We start from the raw sequence: 22,142 nt of genomic DNA on the forward strand, positions 1-22,142 counted from the left end.
CTACACACACACACACACACACATACAGACAAAGAGAGAGAGAGGAAGTAATAAAGCAAACATGGCAAAAAGTCAAAAATTGGAGAATTTCAGTTCATCACAACATTTCTGAAATTCTTCCTTAATGTTGAAATTAGTTGAAAATAACATGATGAAAAAAGAAGAAAAGGTTAAGTAATAGAACAGACAAACATATACCATAAGAGAAAGTAATGGTTATATTAATATTAGGCAAAGAAGACAATGACTATTTTAATTTTTAACACAGATAAAGAGGGACATTTCACAAAACTAGAAGGATGAATACAATAAGAAGATAAAACAGTCAAACTGTGTATGAACTTAAAAAGATATATTCAAAATAAATGAAACAAACTTGAGAGATCACACACAAAAAAATAGACAAATCTACAATCATAGCTGGATAGTTTAACACTCCTCAGTAATTGACAGAAAAAGTAGACCTAAAAAGGGAAGGATACAGAAAATTTGTACAATACTATTAACAAACTTAATCTCTCATTTAGAGAATACAACACTCAACAACTACAGAATACACATTCTATTCAAGTGTACATGGAACACTGTTGTAATTGGATTTAAATTTACCATCTTGCTAGTTGATTTCTGTTTGTTCCACCTGTTCTATATCCCATTTAACTCATTTGGTGACTGTTTTTAGATTGAGTGTTCTTTTTATGATTCCTTTTTATCCTCATTATTGGCTTATTACTTTCACCTGTTTCATGTTTTTTGGACCATTTTTTCAGTGGTTGCTATATGTTATACTATATATATAGAGAGAATATAACAGAATATATTTTCACATAATATACCACTTTATGTATAATGTAAAAACCTTAAACAGTAAATCAAATTCCTCTCACATATCATTTGACCGACCTATTATTATCATACATTTACTTTTACATTTACTTTTCCTTTACTAGACACTGTTACCATTTTTCCTTTACACAAGCAATTTTCTTTAAGAGCAATTAAAAATAGAGGCATGACATTAGAAATGGCAGAACAGGAAGTCCTGCACATATATCCCTTCTCAGCAACAATAACTTGGCAGCCAAGCAGAGACAAAAGTACTCTTGTGGAACTTTGGATTCAAGAAAGAAGACTGTAAAATCCGGCAGAGCCCAAGACCAAGGAGGGTTGCTTTCAGAAGGCAAGCCGAAACTCACTCAGGTAGCATACTTGCTAACCATAGTCCTAGCTACAGACACAGGAACCGACTCTGGCCCCTGACTGCCTATGGACACAGCCTGTTTGGCCTTTCCATCATCACCATTTGCCAAAGGATGTGGTGACAGTCATGCCAACCTGTGCCTTGGGTAATAGGCCCACCAAACTCAGTTCTACCTGTAAACACTGAATTGTTCCATGACCCAACTCCAGACCCTATTAGCTGTCAACCCTGCCTGCCTATGGCTGGGCAGAGACATGCCTCTCCATGAACCTAGGCAAGTTCTCCAACCTCAGTCTGATTGCAAATACTAAAAAAATCCCTGTAACTTGACCGCATGTTCACATAGCCACAGACCAGGAGTACTCCAGTCCACTCAGGGACGTGTCGGGCCACATACCCTTCCATGCACCTGGAGGTAGGGCCGCCAACCTCAAATCTGACCATAGATGTTGAAGTGCCCCCATGACCTCGCTCCAGCCCCTTGTAGCCATGGATGGGAGGCAGTCCTGCCTGCCCAGGGATCCAGCAGGAGACACGCCCATATGTGCCCCTAGAGATAGGCCCACTGACCTCAGTCTCACTGTGTATCTTGAAGTGTCTCTGGAATCTGGCACCAGCCACTCCCAACTCTGGCCCAAGAGAAACCCTATTTGCCCAGAAATGCACCAGAAGGAATCCCCATAAGCACCCCCAGATGAATCCCTCAATGCAATTGCAAAGCTGCAATCTATCAGTCATTCTAATTGTGAAACCTGACGTGGTCCCGTGTTTTGACCCTTTCAGGCATGGTATAGGAATAGTCCTGCAACCCAGGGACCTAGGGGGAGACACATAACTCCATGCCCCCAAAGACAAGCACAAAGGCAGAGCCATCAACACAAAGCTACATGGATCACAAAGACTTGACAAACCACCTGACACCACCAAACAAAACAAATAATGTTCTAGTAATGAATACCAAAGAAACTGAGACACACAAACTGTCTAACAAAGAATCTGAAATATCATCTTAAGCTCAATAATATGCAAGAAAACACAGAAAGACAAGAAAATTAAATCTGGAACACTATGCACAAACAAAAAGAGAAGGTTAATAAAGATATAGAAACCATAAAAAAGAACCAAACTGAAATCCTGGAGCTGAAGTATACAATGATAGAACTGAAAAATTCAACAGAGAGCTTCAAGAGAAGACTAAGTCATACAGAAGAAAGAATCAGGGAATTAGAAGACAGGCCGTTTGATATCAGAAAGAGGAGCAAAGAGAAAACATAAATAAAGAAAGTATAGGGACGTATTGATTACCATTAAAAAACCAAATATACACATTATTGGAATCCCAGAAAAAGAAGAAAGAAAAAGAGAAAGATTACTTAACAAAATTATAGCTGGGGGAGACCTTCAAGATGGCAGGGGAGTAAGATGTGGAGATCACCTTCCTCCCCACAAATACATCAGAAATACATCTACATGTGGAATAACTCCTACAGAACACCTACTGAATGACTGCAGAAGACCTCAGACAGCCCAAGAGGCAAGAAACTCCCCACGTACCTGGGTAGGGCAAAAGAAGAAAGAAAAAACAGACAAAAGAAAAGGGACGGGACCTGCACCTGTGGGAGGGAGCTGTGAAGGAGGAAAAGTTTCCACCCACTAGGAAGCCCCTTCACTGGCGGAGACGGGGGCTGGCAGGGGGGAAGCTTCAGAGACACGGAGGAAAGCACAGCAACAAGGGTGCAGAGGGCAAAGTGGAAAGATTCCCGCATAGAGTACCGATGCCGACCAGCACTCACCAGCCAGAGAGGCTTCTCTGCTCACCTGCCAGGATGGGTGTGGGCTGGGAGCTGAGGCTCCGGCTTTGTAGGTCAGATCCCAAGGAGAGGACTAGGATTGGCTGTGTGAACACAGCCTGAAGGGGGCTAGTGCGCCACAGCTAGCCTGGAGGGAGTCCGGGAAAAAGTCTGGACCTGCCTAAGAGCCAACAGACCATTGTTTCGAGGTGCATGAGGAGAGGCGAGTCAGAGCACCACCTAAATGAGCTCCAGAGATGGGAGCGAGCCGTGCAGACACCAGAGATGGGCATAAAATGCTAAGGATGCTACAGCCACCAAGAAGCCTGTGTGCAAGCACAGGTCACTATCAACACCTCCCTTCCCAGGACCCTGTGCAGCCCTCCACTGCCAGGGTCCCATGATCCAGGTACAACTTTCCTGGGAGAACCCAAGGCGTGCCTCAGGTTGTTGCAACGTCATGCTGGCCTCTGCCGCCGCAGGATCGCCCTGCATTCTGTACCCCTCCTATCCCGCGGCCTGAGTGAACCAGAGGCACCTAATCAGCTGCTCCTTTAACCCCGTCCTGTCTGGGGGAGGAACAGAAACTGTCAGGTGACCGACACGCAGAGGCAGGGCCAAATCTAAAGCTGAACCTCAGGAGCTGTAAGAGCAAAGAAGAGAAAGGGAAATTTCTCCCAGCAGCCTCAGGAGCAGCGGATTAAATCTCCACAATCAACCTGATGTAACCTGCCTCTGTGGAATACCTGAAGAGACAATGTATCATCCCAAAACTGAGGCAGTGGACTTTGGGAGCACCTGTAGACTTGGGGTTTGCTTTCGCATCTAATTTGTTTCTAGTTTTATGTTTACCTTAGTTTAGTATTTAGAGTTTATTTTCATTTGTATATTTGCTTATAGATTTGGTTGCTTGCTTCTTTTATATATATATATATATATATATATATATATATATGTATATATATATATATGTATATATATTTTCTTCCTTTTTCTCTTTTTGTGTGTATGGCTATGCTTCTTTGTGTGATTTTCTCTGTACAGCTTTGCTTTTACCATTTGTCCTATGGTTCTGCCTGTCTTTTTTCCTTTTTTTTTCAGTATAGATTTTAGCGCTTGTTATCATTGGTGGATTTGTTTTTTGGTTTTGTTGCTCTCTTATTTCTTTATTTCTGTTCTTTATTAATTTTTAATTTTTTTTACTATTAATAATTACTTTCTATTTTAATTACTTTATTTTTATTTTTTCTTTCTTTCTTGATTTCTTTTTTCCTCTCTTTTCTTCTGAGCCATGTGCCTGACAGGGTCTTGGTGCTCCGGCTGGGTGTCAGGCCTGAGCCTCTGAGGTGGGAGAGCTGAGTTCAGGACATTGGTCCACCAGAGACCTCCCAGCTCCATGTAACATCAAATGGTGAAAGATCTCCCAGAGATCTCCATCTCAATGTGAAGACACAGCTCCACTCAACGACCAGCAAGCTAAAGTGCTGGACACCCTATACCAAACAACTAGGGAGACAGGAACACAATGCCACCCATTAGTATAGAGGCTGCCTAAAATCACAGTAAGGTCACAGACACACTAAAACACACCACTGGACATGGTCCTGCCCACCAAAAACACAAGATCCAGCCCCATCCACCGGAACACAGGCACTAGTCCCCTCCAACAGGAAGCCTACACAACCCACTGAACCAACCTTAGCCACTGGGGGAAGACACCAAAAACAAGGGGAAGTATGAACCTGCAGCCTGTGAAAAGGAGACCCCAAACACAGTAAGTAAAGCAAAATGAGAAGACAGAGAAACACACAGCAGATGAAGGAGCAAGGTAAAAAACCAGCAGACCAAACAAATGAAGAGGAAATAGGCAGTCTACCTGAAAAAGAACTGAGAGTAATAATAATAAAGATGATCCAAAATCTTGGAAACAGAATGGAGAAAATACAAGAAACGTTTAACAAGGCACTAGAATAACTAAAGAGCAAACAAACAATGATGAACACAATAAATTGAAATTAAAAATTCTCTAGAAGGAATCAATAGCAGAATAACTGAGGTAGAAGAATGGATAAGAGACCTGGAAGATAAAATACTGGAAATAACTACTGCAGAGCAGAATAAAGAAAAAACAATGAAATGCATTGAGGACAGTCTTAGAGACCTCTGGGACAACATTAAATGCACCAACATTCGAAGAAGAAGAGAAAAAGAAAGGAACTGAGAAAAAATTTGAAGAGATTATAGTTGAAAACTTCCCTAATATGGGAAAGGAAATAGTCAATCAAGTCCAGGAAGCACAGGAGTCCCATACAGGATAACTCCAAGAAGAAACATGCCAAGACATATATTAATCAAACTATCAAAAATTAAATGCAAAGAAAAAATATTAAAAGTAGCAAAGAAAACACAACAAATAACATACAGGGAATCCCCATAAGGTTAACAGCTGACCTTTCAGCAGAAACTCTGCAAGCCAGAAGGGAGTGGCAGTACATATTTAAAGTGATGAAAGGGAAAAACCTACAACCAAGATTACTCTACCCAGCATGGATCTCATTCAGATTCAACGGAGAAATTAAACCTTTACAGACAAACAAAAGTTACGAAATTCAGCACCACCAAACCAGCTTTACAAGAAAGGCAACAGGAACTCCTCTAGGCAGGAAACACAAAAGAAGGAGAAGACCTACAATAACAAACCCAAAAGAATTAAGAATATGGTAATAGGAACATACATATCAATAATTACCTTAAATGCAGATGGGTTAAATGCTCCAACCAAAAGACACAAACTGGCTGAATAGATACAAAGACAAGACCTGTATATATGCTGTATACAAGAGACCCACCTCAGACCTAGGGACACATACAGACTGAAAGTGAGGGGACGGAAAAAGATATCCCATGCAAATGGAAATCAAAAGAAAGCTGGAGTAGCAATTCCCATATCAGACAAAATAGACTTTAAATAAAGACTATTACAAGAGACGAGAAGGAAAGAAGGAAACTACATAATGATCAAGGTATCAATCCAAGAATAAGATATAACAATTGTAAATATTTATGCACCCAACATAAGAGCACCTCAGTACATAAGGCAAATGCTAAGAGCCAAAAACCGGGAAATTGACAGTAACAAAATCATAGTAGGGGACTTTAACACCACACTTTCACCAATGGACAGATCATCCAAAATGAAAATAAGTAAGGAAACACAAGATTTAAATGACACGTTAAACAAGGTGGACTTAATTGATATTTATAGGACATTCCATCAAAAAACAACAGAATACACTTTCTTCTCAAGTGCTCATGGAACATTCCCCAGGATAGATCATATCTTGGGTCACAAATCAAGCCTTGGTAAAGTTAAGAAAATTGAAATCGTATCAAGTACATTTTCCAACCACAATGCTATGAGCCAAGATATCATTTACAGGAAAAAATCTGTAAAAACTACAAACACATGGAGGCTAAATAATATACTACTTAATAAACAAAAGATCACTGAAGAAATCAAAGAGGAAATCAAAAAATACCTAGAAACAAGTGACAATGAAAACACGATGACCAAAAACTTATGGGATGCAGCAAGAGCAGTTCTAAGAGGGAAGTTTATAGCAATACAATCCTTCCCCAAGAAAGAAGAAACATCTCAAATAAACAAGTTAACCTTACACCTAAAGCAATTAGAGAAAGAAGAACAAACATCACCCAAAATTAGCAGAAGGAAAGAAATCATAAAGTTCAGATCAGAAATAAATGAAAAAGAAATGAAGGAAACAATAGCAAAGATCAGTAAAACTAAAAGCTGGTTCTTTGAGAAGATAAACAAAATTGATAAACCATTAGCCAGCTTCATCAAGAAAAAAAGGTGAGAAGACTAAAATCAATAGAATTAGAAATGAAAAAGGAGAAGTAGGAACTGACACTGCAGAAATACAAAGGATCATGAGAGATTACTAAAAGCGACTACATGCTAATAAAATGGATAACCTGGAAGAAATTGACAAATTCTTAGAAAAGCACAAACTTCCGAGACTGAACAAGGAAGAAATAGAAAATATAGACAGACCTATCACAAACACTGAAATTGAGACTGTGATTAAAAATCTTCCAACAAACAAAAGCCCAGGACCAGAGAGCTTCACAGGAGAATTTTACCAAACATTTAAAGAGCTAAAACCTATCTTTCTCAAACTCTTCCAAAATAGAGCAGAGGGAGGAACACTCCCAAACTCGTTCTACGAGTCCACCATTACCCTGATACCAAAACCAGACAAAGATGTCACAAAGAAAGAAAAATACAAGCCAATATCACTGATGAACACAGATGCAAAATCCTCAAAAAAATACTAGCAAACAATCCAACAGAATATAAAAAGGATCATACACCATGACCAAGTGGGGTTTCACCAGGGAATGCAACGATTTTTCAATATACACAAATCAGTCAATGTGATAAACCATATTAACAAACTGAAAGAGAAAAAACATATGATCTCTCAATAGATGTAGAAAAAGCTTTTGACAAAATTCAACACCCATTTATGATAAAAACCCTCCAGAAAGTAGGCATAGAGGGAACTTAACATAATAAAGGCCATATAAGACAAACCCACAGCCAACATCATCCTCAGTGGTGAAAAACTGAAACCATTTCCAGCAAAATCAGGAACAAGACAAGGTGATCCACTCTCACCACTATTATTCAACATAGTTTTGGAAGTTTTAGCCGCAGCAATCAGAGAAGAAAAAGAAATAAAGGAATCCCAATCGGAAAAGAAGAAGTAAAGCTGGCACTGTTTGCAAATGACATGATACTATACATAGAGAATACTAAAGATGCTACCAGAAAACTACTAGAGCTAATGGATGCATTTGCTAAAGTAGCAGGATACAAAATTAATGCACGGAAATCTCTTGCATTCCTATACACTAATGACGAAAAATCTGAAAGTGAAATTTAGGAAACACTCACATTTACCACTGCAACAGAAAGAATAAAATACCTAGGAATAAACCTACCTAAGGGGACAAAAGACCTGTATGCAGAAAAATATAAGACACTGATGAAAGAAGTTAAAGATGATACGAACAGATGGAGAGATATACCATGTTCTTGGATTGGAAGAATCAACATTGTGAAAATGACTCTACTACCCAAAGCAATTTACAGATTCAATGCAATCCCTATCAAACTACCACTGGCATTTTTCACAGAACTGGAACAAAAAATTTCACAATTTGTATCGAAACACAGAAGACCCCAAATAGCCAAAGCAATCTTGAGAAACAAAAATGGAGCTGGAGGAATCACTCTCCAGGAATTCAGACTATACGACAAACCTCCAGTAATTAAGACAGCATGGTACTGGCACAAAAACAGAAATATAGATCAATGGAACAGGATAGAAAGCCCAGAGATAAACCCACGCACATATGGTCACCTCATCTTTGATAAAGGAGGCAAGAATATACAGTGGAGAAAATACAGCCTCTTCAGTGAGTGGTGCTGGGAAAACAGGACAGCTACATGTAAAAGAATGAAATTAGAACACTCCCTAACACCATATACAAAAATAAACTCAAAACGGATTAAAGACCTAAATGTAAGGCCAGACACTATAAAACCATTAGAGGAAACATATGCAGAACACTCTATGACATAAATCACAGCAAGATCCTTTTTGAACTACCTCCTTGAGAAATGGAAATAAAAAGAAAAATAAATAAATGGGACCTAATGAAACTTAAAACCTTTTGCACAGGAAAGGAAACGATAAACAAGATGAAAAGACAACCCTCAGAATGACAAAAAATATTTGCAAATGAAGCAACTGACAATGGATTCGTCTCCAAAATTTACAAGCAGCTCATACAGCTCAAAGAACCTAATCCAAAAATGGGCTGAAGACCTAAATAGACATTTCTCCAAAGAAGATATACAGATGGCCAACAAACACATGAAAGGATGCTCAACATCACTAACCATTAGAGAAACGCAAATCAAAACTACAATGAGGTATCACCTCACACCAGTCAGAATGGCCATCATCAAAAATCGACAAACAGTAAATGCTGGAGAGGGTGTGGAGAAACGGGAACACTCTTGCACTGTTGGTGGGAATGTAAATTGATACAGCCACTATGGAGGTTCCTTAAAAAACTAAAAATAGAACTGCCATACGACCCAGCAATCCCACTCCTGGGCATATACCCTGAGAAAACCATAATTCAAAAAGAGTCATGTACCACAATATTTATTGCAGCATTATTTACCATAGCCAGGACATGGAAGCAACCTGAGTGTCCATCAACAGAAGAATGGATAAAGAAGATGTGGCACATATATACAATGGAATATTACTCAGCCATAAAAAGAAACGAAATTGAGTTATTTGTAGTGAGGTGGATGGACCTAGAGTCTATCATACAGAGTGAAGTAAGTCAGAAAGAGAAAGACAACTACCGTATGCTAACACATATATATGGAATCTAAGAAAAAAAAAAAAGGTCATGAAGAACATAGGGGTAAGATGGGAATAAAGACACAGACCTACTAGAGCATGGACTTGAGGGTATGGGGAGGGGGAAGGGTAAGCTGTGACAAAGTGAGAGAGTGGCATGAACATATATACACTACCAAATGTAAAACAGATAGCTACTGGGAAATAGCCGCATAGCACAGGGAGATCAGCTAGGTGGTTTGTGACCACCTAGAGGGGTGGGATAGGGAGGATGTGAGGGAGGGAGACGCAAGAGGGAAGAGATATGAGAACATATGTATATGTATAACTGATTCACTTTGTTATAAATCAGAAAGTAACACACCATTGTAAAGTAATTATACTCCAATAAAGATGTGAAGGAAAAAAAAAAGCAAGGTGCATATATATGGCACCTACAAGAGGCTAACTTCAGATCTAAAGACACACACAGAATGAAAATGAGAGAATGGAAAAAATATTCTCTGCAAATGGAAATGAAAACTGGGGTAGCAACACAAATCAGACAGGACAGACTGTAAAATAAAGATGGTAACAAAATCAAAGAACAGTATATAATGACAAAGGGATCAATCTAGCAAGATTTTAAAATTCTTAATACATATGCATGCAACGTAGGAGCATATAAATACATAAAGCAAATATTAAACAATAATAATAATAGGGGACATGAACACTCCACTTCCATCAATGGACAGCTCATCAAGAAAAGTCAATAAGGAACCATTTACCTTAAACAACACATTAGATCAGCTGTACTTCATAGATATATTTAGAACATTCCATCCAAAAGCAGAATACACATTCTTTTCAATTGCACATGAAGCATTCTCTAAGATAAATCACATGCTAGGCCACAAAACAAGTCTCAATAAATTTAAGAAGACTGAAATCATGTCAAGAATCTTTTCTGATAACTATGGTATGAGACTAGAAATTAAGTACAAGAAAAAACTGCAAAAGAACACAAACACCTAGAGACTAAACTATATGCTACTAAAAATTCAATGGATCACTGAAGAAATGAGGAAAGAAATAAAAAAATGCCTAGAACCAAACAGAAAGAAAACAATCAAAAATCTACTGGATGCAGTAAAAGCAGTTCTAAGAGGGAAGTTTATAGCAATGAAAGTCTATTTCATGAAATAAGAAAAATTTCAAATAAGCAACCTAACCTTACACCTAAAGAAACCAGAAAAAGATGAATAAATAAAACCCAAAGTAAGCAGAAGGAAAGAAATAATAAAGATTAGAGCAGAAATAAATAAAATAGACCCTAAAAAACAATCAATAAAACTTAAGAGTTGCTCCTTTGAGAAGACAAAATCAATACACCATCAGCCAGGTTCATTAGAATAAAAGGTGAGAAGGCACAAATAAATAAAATCAGAAATGAAAGAGGGGGGCCTCCCTGGTGGCGCAGTGGTTGAGAGTCCGCCTGCCGATGCAGGGGATACGGGTTCGTGCCCCGGTCTGGGAGGATCCCATATGCCGCGGAGCGGCTGGGCCCGTGAGCCATGGCCGCTGGGCCTGCGCGTCCGGAGCCTGTGCTCCGCAACGGGAGAGGCCACAACAGTGAGAGGCCCGCATACAGCAAAAAGAAAAAAAAAAAAAAAAAAAAAAGAAATGAAAGAGGGAATCTTACAACCAACACCACAGAAATTAAAAGGATCATAAGAGACTACTACAAAAACTTACACAGCAATAAAATGAACAACTTGCAAGAAATGGACAGATTCCTAGAAATGTACAATCTCCCAAGAGTGAATCAAGAATAAATAGAAATATGAACAGACTGATTACAAATAAAGAAACTGAATCAATTATTTAAAGAAAGCTCCCTACAAACAAAAGTGCAGAACCAGATGGCTTCACAGATAAACTATAACAAACATTTTAAAAGAATTAATACCTATCCTTCTCTAACTAGTCAAAAAAATGGAAAAGGAAGAAACACTTCCGAAATCATTCTATGAGGACAGCATAACCCTGATACCGAAACAAGACAAAGACACCACAAAACCCCCCCCCACAAAATTACAGGCTAATTTCACTGATGAACACAGATCCGAAAAAATTCATCAAAATATTAGCAAACTGACTTCAATAATATATTAAAACAACCATACCCCATTATCAAGTGATATTTACCCCAGGGATGCAAGGATACCTCAACATCTGCAAATTACTCAGTGTGATATACCACATTAACAAACTGAAGAATAAAAATCATATATGATTGGGAGAGGAGATCAAGATGGTGGAAAAAAAGAATGTAGAGCTCACCTCCTCCCATAAATACATCAAAAATACATTGACGTGTGGAACAATTCTCACAGAATATCTACTGAACTCTGGCAAAAGATCTCTTGCAATCAAAACTACAAGAAAGATGACCACGTAACGTAACAGGGTAGGAGGAAAGGGATAAAAGGAACGTGCATCTCTGGAAGGAAGCTGTAAAACGGGAAAGGTTTCCTCACCTGGGGCACCCCCTTCAACAGCTGGGAGATCAGCAGGAACAGAAAGGGCAAGGCATAGGCTCAGAGAAGAGCGTAACAGCCAGCTGGCAGCAGGCGGAACATAGAGAGACCATGACAGGTGGTCCTGGCCACCTCCCTGCACTCCCCAAAAGAGATGTGCACACACCAGCAGGTGTGTGCAATGCCTGGGTGTTGAATATCCAGATTTAACAGAGAGACCCAGGAAGAGGACTGGAGTAGGCTGCGCAGAGATACCCTAAAGGGGCTAGAGTGTGGTCCGAGCCACAACCAGGTGTGTGCACAGGATGAAGCCGAAGTCTGATAATAGAAGCTCCATTGTTAACACACATGGAGGGAGGGGTGGGGGCCCACCAGGGCAGCATCATTCTCACTTTATTTTTTATTGCAATATAGTTGATTTACAATGTTGTGTTAGTTTCAGGTGTACAGCAAAGTGATTTAGTTATACATATATGTGTATCTATTCTTTTCCGGATTCTTTTACCTTATAGATTATTACACAGTATTGACTAGAGTTCCCTGTGCTATACAGTAGGTCCTTATTGATTATCTATTTTATATATAGTAGTGTGTATATGTTAATCCCAACCACCTAATTTCTCCCTCCTGCCCCCCACCTTCCCCCTCTGGTAACCATAACTTTGTTTTTTAAGCCGGTGAGTCTTTTTCTGTTTTGTAAATAAGTTCATTTGAATCGTTTTTTAGATTCCACATACAAATGATATCATATGATATTTGCCTTTCTCTGTCTGACTTCATAATCTCTATGTCCGTCCATGTTGCTGCAAATAGGATTATTTCATTACTTTTTTATGGCTGAGTAATATTCCATATGTACCACATCTTCTCTATCCACACCTCTGTAGATGAACATTTGGGTTGCTACTATGTCTTGGCTACTGTAAATAGTGCTGCAATGAACACTGGGGTACATGAACCTTTTCGAAGTATGGTTTTCTCCGGATATATGCCCAGGAGTGGGATTGCTGGGTCATATGGTAACTCATAAAGTTTTTTAAGGAACCTCCATACTGTTCTCCACAATGGCTGTATCAATGTACATTCCCAACAACAATGTAGGAGGGTTCCCTTTTCTCCACACCCTCTCTAGCATTTGTTGTTTGTAGACTTTTTGATAATGGTCTTTCTAACCAGTGTGAGGTGATATCTCCTTGTAGATTTGATTTGCATTTCTCTAATAATTAGAGATGTTAAGCATCTTTTCATTTACTTTTCGGCCATCTGTATGTCTTCTTTGTATATCTTCTTTGGAGAAATGTCTACTTAGATCTTCTGCCCATTTTTTGATGGGGTTGTTTTTTTGATGTTGAGCTGCATGAACTGTTTGTATATTTTGGAAATTAATCCCATGTCAGTTGCATCATTTGCAAATATTTTCTCCCATTCTGTGGGTTGTCTTTTTGTTTTGTTTATGGTTTATTTGCTATGCGAAAGCCTTTAAGTTTAATTAGGTCCCATTTGTTTATTTTTGTTATTTTCATTACTCTAGGAGGTGAATCCAAAAAGATATTTCTGTGATTTATGTCAAAGAGTATTCTGCCTATGTTTTCCTCTAAGGGTTTTATAGTATCCAGTCTTACATTTAGGTCTTTTATCCATTTTGAGTTTATTTTTGTGCATGGTGTTAAAGAATATTCTAATTTTATTTTATTTTTTTACATGTAGCTGTCCAGTTTTTCCAGCACCATTTATTGAAGAGACTGTCTTTCCTCCATTGTATAATCTTGCCACCTTTGTTGTAGATTAATTGGCCATAGGTGTGTGGGTTTATTTCTGGGCTTTCTAGCCAGTTCCACTGATCGATAAGTCTGGCTTTGTGCCAGTACCATACTGATTTGATTACTGTAGCTTTATAGTATAGTCTAAAGCCAGGGGGGCTCATTCCTCCAGCTGCATTTTTCTTTCTCAAGATTGTTTTGGCTATTCAGGGTCTTCTGTGTTTCCATACAAATTTTAAGATTTTTTGTTCTAGATCTGCAAAAAATGCCATAGGTAATTTGATAGGGATTGCATTGAATATGTAGATTACCTTGGATAGTATAGTCATTTGGATAATATTGATTCTTCTAATCCAAGAACATGGTATATCTTTCCAGCTGTTTGTGTCATCTTCTATTTCTTTCATCAGCATATTATAGTTTTTGGAATACAGGTTTTTGCCTCCTTATGTAGGTTTATTCCTAGGCATTTTATTATTTCCGATGCGATGGTAAATGGCATTGTTTCCTTAATTTCTCTGATATTTCATTGTTAATGTATAGAAATGCAACAGATTTATGTATGTTAATTTTGTATCCTGCAACTTTACCGAATTCACTGATGAGCTCTAGTAGTTTTCTGGTAGCATCTTTAAGATTCTGTATGTATAGTATCATGTCATCTGCAAATAGTGACAGTTTTACTTCTTTTCCAATTTGGACTCCTTTTATTTCTTTTTCTTCTCTGATTGCTGTGGCTAAGACTTCCAAAACTTGTTGAATAAAAGTGGTGAGAGTAGACATCCTTGTCTTGTTCCTGATCTTAGAAGAAATGCTTTCAGTTTTCACCATTGAGTACAATGTTAGCTGTGGGTTTGTCATATATGCCCTTTATTATGTTGAGGTAGGTTACCTCTATCTCCACTTTCTGGAAAGTTTTTATCATAAATCAGTGATGAATTTTGTCAAAAGCTTTTTCTGCATCTATTGAGATGATCACATGGGTTTTATTCTTCAATTTGTTAATGTGCTATATCACATTGATTGATATGTGGATACTGAGGAATCCTGGCATCCCTGGGATAAGTCCCACTTGATCATGCTGTATGAGCCTTTTAATGTATTGTTGGACTTGGACTGCTAGTATTTTGTTCAGGATTTTTGCATCTATGTTCATCAATGATATTGGCCCATAATTTTCTCCTCTTTTTGGTGCTATTTTTGTCTGGTTTTGGCATCAGGGTGATGGTGGACTCATAGAATGAGCTTGGAAGTGTTCCTTCCTCTGCAATTTTCTGAAACAGTTTCAGAAGGATAGATGTTAACTCTTCTCTCAATGTTTGATAGAATTCTCCTCTGAAGCCATCTGGTCCTGGACTTTTGTTTGTCAGGAGTTTTTTAATCACAGTTTCAATTTCATTGGTTGGTTGGTCTGTTCATGTTTTCTATTTCTTCCTGGTTCAGTTTTGGGAGACTGTACCTTTCTAAGAGTTTGTCCATTTCTTCTAGGTTGTCCATTTTGTTGGCATACAGTTGCTTGTAGTAGTCTCTTATGACCCTTTGTATTTCAGTGGTGTCAGTTGTAATTTCTCCTTTTTTCATTTCTAATTTTATTGATTTCAGCCCTCTCCCTTTTTTTCCTGATGAGTCTGGCTACAAAGGTTTATCAATTTTATTTATCTTTTGAAAGAACTGGCTTTTAGTTTCATTGATCTTTTCTATTGTTTCCTTCATCTCTATTTCACTTATTTATGCTCTGATCTTTATGATTTATTTCCTTCTGCTAACTTTGAGTTTTGTTTGTTCTTCTTTCTGTAGTTGCTTTAGATTTAAGATCAGGTTGTTTATTTGGAATTTGTCTTGTTTTATGAGGTAAGATAGTATTGCTATGAACTTACCTCTTAGAACTGCTTTTGCTGCATCCCATAGGTTTTGGATTGTCTTGTTTTCATTTTCATTTGTCTCTAGCTATTTTTTGATTTACTCTTTGATTTTTCCAGTGATCCATTGGCTACTTAGTAGCATATTGTTTAGGCTTCACGTGTTTGTGTTTTTTTACAGTTTTTTTTTTCTTGTAGTTGATTTCTACTCTCATAGCATTATGGTCAGAGAACATGCTTGATATGATTTCAATTTTCTTAAATTTCACAAGGCTTGCTTTATGGCCCAGCATGTGGTCTATCTTGGAGAATTTTCCATGTTTACTTAAAAAGAATGTGTATTCTGCTACTTTCAGATGGAATGCTCTACAAATATCAATTAAGTCCATCTAATGTATCACTTAAGATCCGTATCCCTATTGATTTTCTGTCTGGATGATCTGTCTATTGATGTAAGTGTGGTGTTGAAATCCCCCACTACTATTGTGTTACTGTCAATTTCTTCTTTTATGGCTGTTAGCATTTGCCTCACATATTGAGGTGCTCCTATATCTCTCTCCTTCTGTTGGGCCATTAGTATAAGTAGTTGAATTGGGTTTGGGTTCTATTGTTGCTATGATTACCTTCAGTGCTTCACAGATTTCAAATTTTTCTGATAGCATGGGCCTATGTGTGATTACTGGGATCCCAGAAGGTTTTTCAAAAAGTTTCTGCATCATCCACATTTTTCAGCTATACCTACATGCCTACAATACAGAATTGATCTCTATTTCCCTACATTCTTGCCCATCACCTAGTGGTAGATTGCTGCCACTTGTTGCTTAGTCCTTACTGGACTATTAGTGGAGATCAAAGGACTTACTCTGCTGTCCTGGCCAGCTTCAGTTTTAGACTGGTCATGTGTCCTGGTACTAAGGGATGGAGCTTGCTCAACATCCTTGTCCTTCCTTCCAGTGGCAGCCAAACTCTGCCTTGTATATGTGGTGGGTCTAGTGCAGAAATTTTCTGCCATCTCCCAGTGTTAGAAGACCTCTAATGGTATTGGTATAAGATCCTGAGCCCAGTATTACTTTCTTTCCTTCTCCCAAGGGTTGAAAGGCTTTTTTTCTTTTTCGTTCTCCATGGTTTTAACAATGGGTCTTTACCTATGTTCTGCAGAAAGAGTTTGCTACCCACCCCACAGTGTCACAAAGTTTTTGGTCTACATGAGTGAAGGGTCCAAATTAGGGGTGGAGGGGGGGCTTCATGCCTTTCTCAGAGCAGTGGCAGATCCCATCCTCTATGCCTGTAACATCATTGATGGCTTTCTCTGATCTCTTACCCAGCTCCCAGTCTTTCTCATGAGCACTCAGTGGAGGTCCATGGAAAAGGACATATGAATGAGTTAAATTCCTCCTGGATCTTAGCTCCAACTAAGATATTACTGATCCACTAAGTCTTTAGTTGATTTCTTCTTTCTCACCTGTGTGATAGCTATGCCTTTCTTCTTTGCTCTGCCACAAATGAGGGAATCAGGGCATCCTGTCACTCTCTCCTGAGAGGGGCTAGTCTCAACTTGGATTTCCAGGTATTTGGTGACTCCATAACTCCAGCTCTCTAATGGGCTCCAGAAAAGTTTTCATTTTGTAGTTTATCTGTTTTGTTTGGGAAGAAGCAATACTCTTTCCAGCTTTCTATACTGTAGACATAAGTAGAAGTATCTCATAGCAATCAGCTTTAAAAAAAAAAAAAAGTGCTGTGCATATATTCACAAGGAAGAAAGACTAAAAAAAGAAAAAAAAAGAAAAAAGAAAGAAATTCTCATATAGACAGGGTGGTTATTAATGTGGTAGACTTTTGGGTCATTTAAATTTTTCTTCTATGTGCTATTTGATATCTCTCAAGTTCTTTACAGAGATCTAATTTTATAACTTAAAAAAAAGATCTGTGTGTGCATATACATATGTGTAGTCTATTTTTTAAGTCAAGTGCAAATGATAGAACATTCTTTTTACCATAGAAATGCATTTGCTGTTTTTAAAATAAACTTTCAAATAAATTTTGTGTCCTCAGAATTCATACAATTACATATGTATTCAATATCTGCAATCTTTCTCAGTATCCTCTGTTCAATATAAAAGACAAAATTCTTGCCAGGAAAAAAAAATTAAAGTTTGATTTAAGAGAATAATTATGCTTAAAGCTTCATAAGAACCTCTCTTTTTCTTATAAATTTATTTATTTATTTTTGGCTGCGTTGGGTCTTTGTTGCTGTGCGCGGGCTTTCTCTATTTGTGGTGAGCGGGGGTTATTCTTTTTTTTTTTTTTTTTTTTTTTTGGCGGTACGCAAGCCTCTCACTGTTGTGGCCTCTCCCATTGCGGAGCACAGGCTCCGGACACGCAGGCTCAGCAGCCATGGCTCACGGGCCCAGCTGCTCCGCGGCATGTGGGATCTTCCCAGACCGGGGCATGAACCCGTGTCTCCTGCATCAGCAGGTGGACTCTCAACCACTGCACCACCAGGGAAGCCCGGGGGGTTATTCTTCATTACAGTGTGCAGGCTTCTCACTGCAGTGGCTTCTCTTGCTGTGGAGCACAGGTTCTAGGCGCATGGGCTTCAGTAGTTGTGGCTCGCGGGCTCTAGAGCACAGGCTCAGTAGTTGTGGCACATGGGCTTAGCTGTTCCATGGCATGTGGGATCTTCCCAGACCAGGGCTCAAACCCGTGCCCCCCACATTGGCAGGCAGATTCTTAACCACTGCGCCACCAGGGAAGTCCCCATAAGAATCTCAATACAGTAGTTTTTCTTGTTTTGAGAGCCTTGTGTTTAAGAAAACTAACTGTTTTTATTCATATTATGTCTTACACCTCATAATATAATCACCCCACAGTGACAGCTACGATTGCCAAAGTGATTTCTGTCACTCCAGGTTATAATGTAAATGTAGCCCCAGAAATAAGATAAACAGCAATTGAAGAGTAAAAGGCATCTGTAAACCAACCCCCGCCAAACTGAATACTTTTTTAAACTGTCAATGTTAAACATATCAAAGGAGTTTTCAGACAAAAACTTAATATAGTTAAGCAGTAAAAAGACTTCTGAACAATTTACTCAGATTATCCCGTTACCATATTACCTTTCCTCCAAAAAAGGATAGAAGAAGTCATTATGCAATGAACTTGCAATAGTTTACATACAGTAACATACCAAAAAGTACCTTAGAGACCATTCTCTGGTACTAAGTAATTTGATGGTGGTCATTTGAAGGGTAAAAAAGTTTTGGTTTATAATTTCCAAAGATAATCTTATTTCCAAAAGAACATTTCTATGAAATCAATCTCATTTTCAGAGAAAAGAACTAATTAATTACACAAACCCCGTGTTTCATTTTTTTACTTAGTAAGAATGGCTATCATGCAAGTTACCAAAACTATTTTCCAACTGTCTATTTTCAGAGTTGCGTGGCATACCATACATTCCACTCCCTTCTTTCTTTCCTGTTTCTTCCTTCCTTCCTTCCTTCCTTCCTTCCTTCCTTCCTCCCTTCCTCCCTCCCTCCCTTCCTTCCTTTAAAATTTACTAAGCTGGGTGCAGAGGATATTGTGCTGAACAAAACTTAAAATGTTTCTACCCTTCAAGAGCCCTTTTCTTACATCCTCAATTTGTCTCAGACTTGGTTCTTATTTTGTTGCTGTATATTTTCATCACTTAATAATAATTGCACAGTTCCTCAATTACAGTAGGTACTCTTCTAAGACATGGATTTTCAGCATCTTAATGTCCTTACTACCAAGCACCATCTCACAAATAATAGATTAGTCACAATGCGTGATGAATAAAACAAATAAATAAACAAAGGAGCTTATAGTCTAGCACACACAGAAACGCATAGATACAATAGAGCAATAAAATCTAAGATGAGCTATAATGACAGTATTCAGAGATTACCAAAGTAGCACAAAGGAGTCAGCAGATCAACTCCATTAGGGGTGGAAGTGGTCAAAAAGCTTCATTCAGCACATGATATTTAAATTGAATCTTGAAGGATGTTTAGAAGTGAGTCAGGAGCTTCAGAAGAGAAGAAATAATTTCAAGTAGAGAGAAAGTCATAAGCAAATTAAGAGAGATAAAAAATAGCATGTTATGATCAGAAAATAGCAAATAGGCTGGTATCACTGAAGCATGGGGTGACAGGGAAATTACCCTGAGATATGAATCTGGAAAAGGTACAGGGGACTAGGTCAAGGAATGGGGGAAGAGGCAGATAGACAAATATGTCAGGCTAGAGTATGCCGTGAGAAATCTCTGCAAAGGTGAGAAGAATAAAGTTAAATGATAAGATTTGATTTTAGAAAACTTACTCTAGGGGACATACAAAATAGAATAAGGAAAACAAAAGGACAGATGATTGGGAAAGTAAAGTTAGAGGTAAAAGAACAATTAGGAGACGACTTAAATAGTCCAAGACAAATATGACTACAACATGAATTAAAGCAGCCATACTGGGAAGAGAAGACTTTAAAGAAAAAAAAAAAAAACTGAAAAAAAGAAATCGATGTAATTTTGTCCTCAATTAGATTTAGAGAGGTTCATTTACAAATGAGTACTGCCCTCATTTGTTAAATGGTAATAATTAGTGCTTACCTCAAAGAAATATTATAAATTCCTGAGATAATGCATGTAAAATACTTTATAATATGACTGCCAAAGAATAAGGTTTATAAACATGGCAGTAATTATTTTGTTGATGCTGATGCTGATTGGATTTGAATCCTGGCTTGAATACTTACTCCCTGTGTGACCTTCATGAAGTTACTTAATCTCTCTTTCCCTCACATTCCTCCTCTGTAACAATGGAGTATGCTCCCTAGTACCTCATAGATAAGTACTATTTTGAGTTTTATAGATGTAATAACATATTCATGAAGGGTTTATAAAAATTTAGACCAATATCTGAAACTTTATTTTTAAGAAAAATAGTTATTAATAGAAAATAGGAGTTGAAAATGATTCTCAGATTTCCAATATGGGCGAACGGTGATACTCACTGAGAGGAGGAGGCTTCTTTAAAAAGCCAATCATTCTCCTTCAAATTCTTTAAGATGAATTAAGTGTTCTTCTCAGTGTTTTGCAAGCACACTATACATATTACAACACTCACCATGGTATATTTTAACTGTCTATTTTCATGTCTATTATCCTCAGTAAATACTGATGATATCTAAGGGCAAAAAACTGTCTGTTAATCCTGCATCCCCAAAAAGCAGGATGCATCTGGTATATAAATAGGCTCAATATATGTTAGTGAAATAATTAAACTTAAAGGAGATATGAATTCCTTTAACAAGTCCAGAGAATATTTGGAAAGAATGGTATTTCCAAAGAATTTTACATGCCACTCCCCTACGGGCCTTAAAATTTCATCAAATAGAATGTAAAAACTAGTATATTATACTACTCTTTTCTAGTGAATTCTCACTAGATAGAAAGTGTTGAAATGCAAATCTGTAAAGAAAATAGCAGAGAATAAAGTAAATAATATAAACAAAAAGAAATTATTCAAGAGTTTCCAACTTTCCCTTTCACCATGACCATATAAATATAGCAGTGCCACACTGTAAAGGGCTAATATTAAGACTTTCAAAATAAGAGCTAAGGGAACATCAAAAGTATTCCAGAATATTTATGTATATGGAGCCATAATCTCACTATCTGTTGTATTTCCATTGTTTCATACTATACCTTAGATGAAGATCTTCTGAAAACTTCAGACAGGCGTAGATAAATTCTTTAATTTGGTTGTAAACTTTTGGCACAAATTCAGAGAATGGAAACTTTTTTGGAAATGGTTGCTGTAAAAGCAAGAATTAATGAAAGCCAAGTCACAAACCAACATACATTGAAAATACTTATAAATTAATTAAAATGCAAAGGAAATTTTCTTGCATACTGTGAACTGCCTGCTTAACAACCTCAAATTAAAAAAAATATTTTTGAAAGTTTTCTGATACTGAAAAGAATAAGATTAAATTAAATAAACAATTCAAATGTCCTCCAAAACCTGATAAATAAATTGTGAGACATATTCAGCAATAAAAAGTAATGAGTTACTGATACATGCAACAACTTAGATGAATCTCAAAAGCATTATGTTCAGTGAAAGAAGCCAGTCTCAAAAGGTTACATACTATATGATTCCATTTATAAGGCATTCTAGAAAAGGCAAAAGTGATGGATAGCAACAAGACTGGTGGTTGGCAAAGGCTGGGGGTTAGAAGAGGAACTGATTAAGAAGGTGTAGCATGAGGGAATTTTTTGGAATCATGGAACTGTTCTGTATCATTATTGTAGTAGTACATACAAAACTCAATGCACTGTCAAAATCAATACAGTTATATAGCATGGTAAATTCTACTGTATGTTTTGGGGATAAAATGTCCTAAAAGTATAATAAAAGCAAGTATTTGAAAGTGTAAGCCAAAATGGAACACTTCCAGAAATCCCCCAAACACTTCAGAGGTGACAATACCCCAAAGCCATTTACTGATTCCCCAAACAGG

At 37.7% G+C, this 22,142-nt stretch overlaps 1 protein-coding gene across 2 annotated transcripts in view; it reads right to left on the reverse strand.

Moving 5' to 3' along the window:
• Positions 1-22,142, reverse strand: part of EXOC6B (exocyst complex component 6B) — a 730,495-nt gene that overhangs the window by 336,484 nt on the left and 371,869 nt on the right. For both annotated transcript variants that reach the window (XM_082642964.1, XM_082642965.1), the window contains exon 15: positions 21,325-21,434. In XM_082642964.1, the coding sequence (XP_082499090.1) occupies positions 21,325-21,434 (110 nt within the window). The remainder of the gene's footprint in view (positions 1-21,324; positions 21,435-22,142) is intronic.

This window comes from Mesoplodon mirus (genome assembly GCF_964341445.2).
Source record: "Mesoplodon mirus genome assembly, chromosome: 14".
Lineage (NCBI taxonomy): Eukaryota > Metazoa > Chordata > Mammalia > Artiodactyla > Ziphiidae > Mesoplodon > Mesoplodon mirus.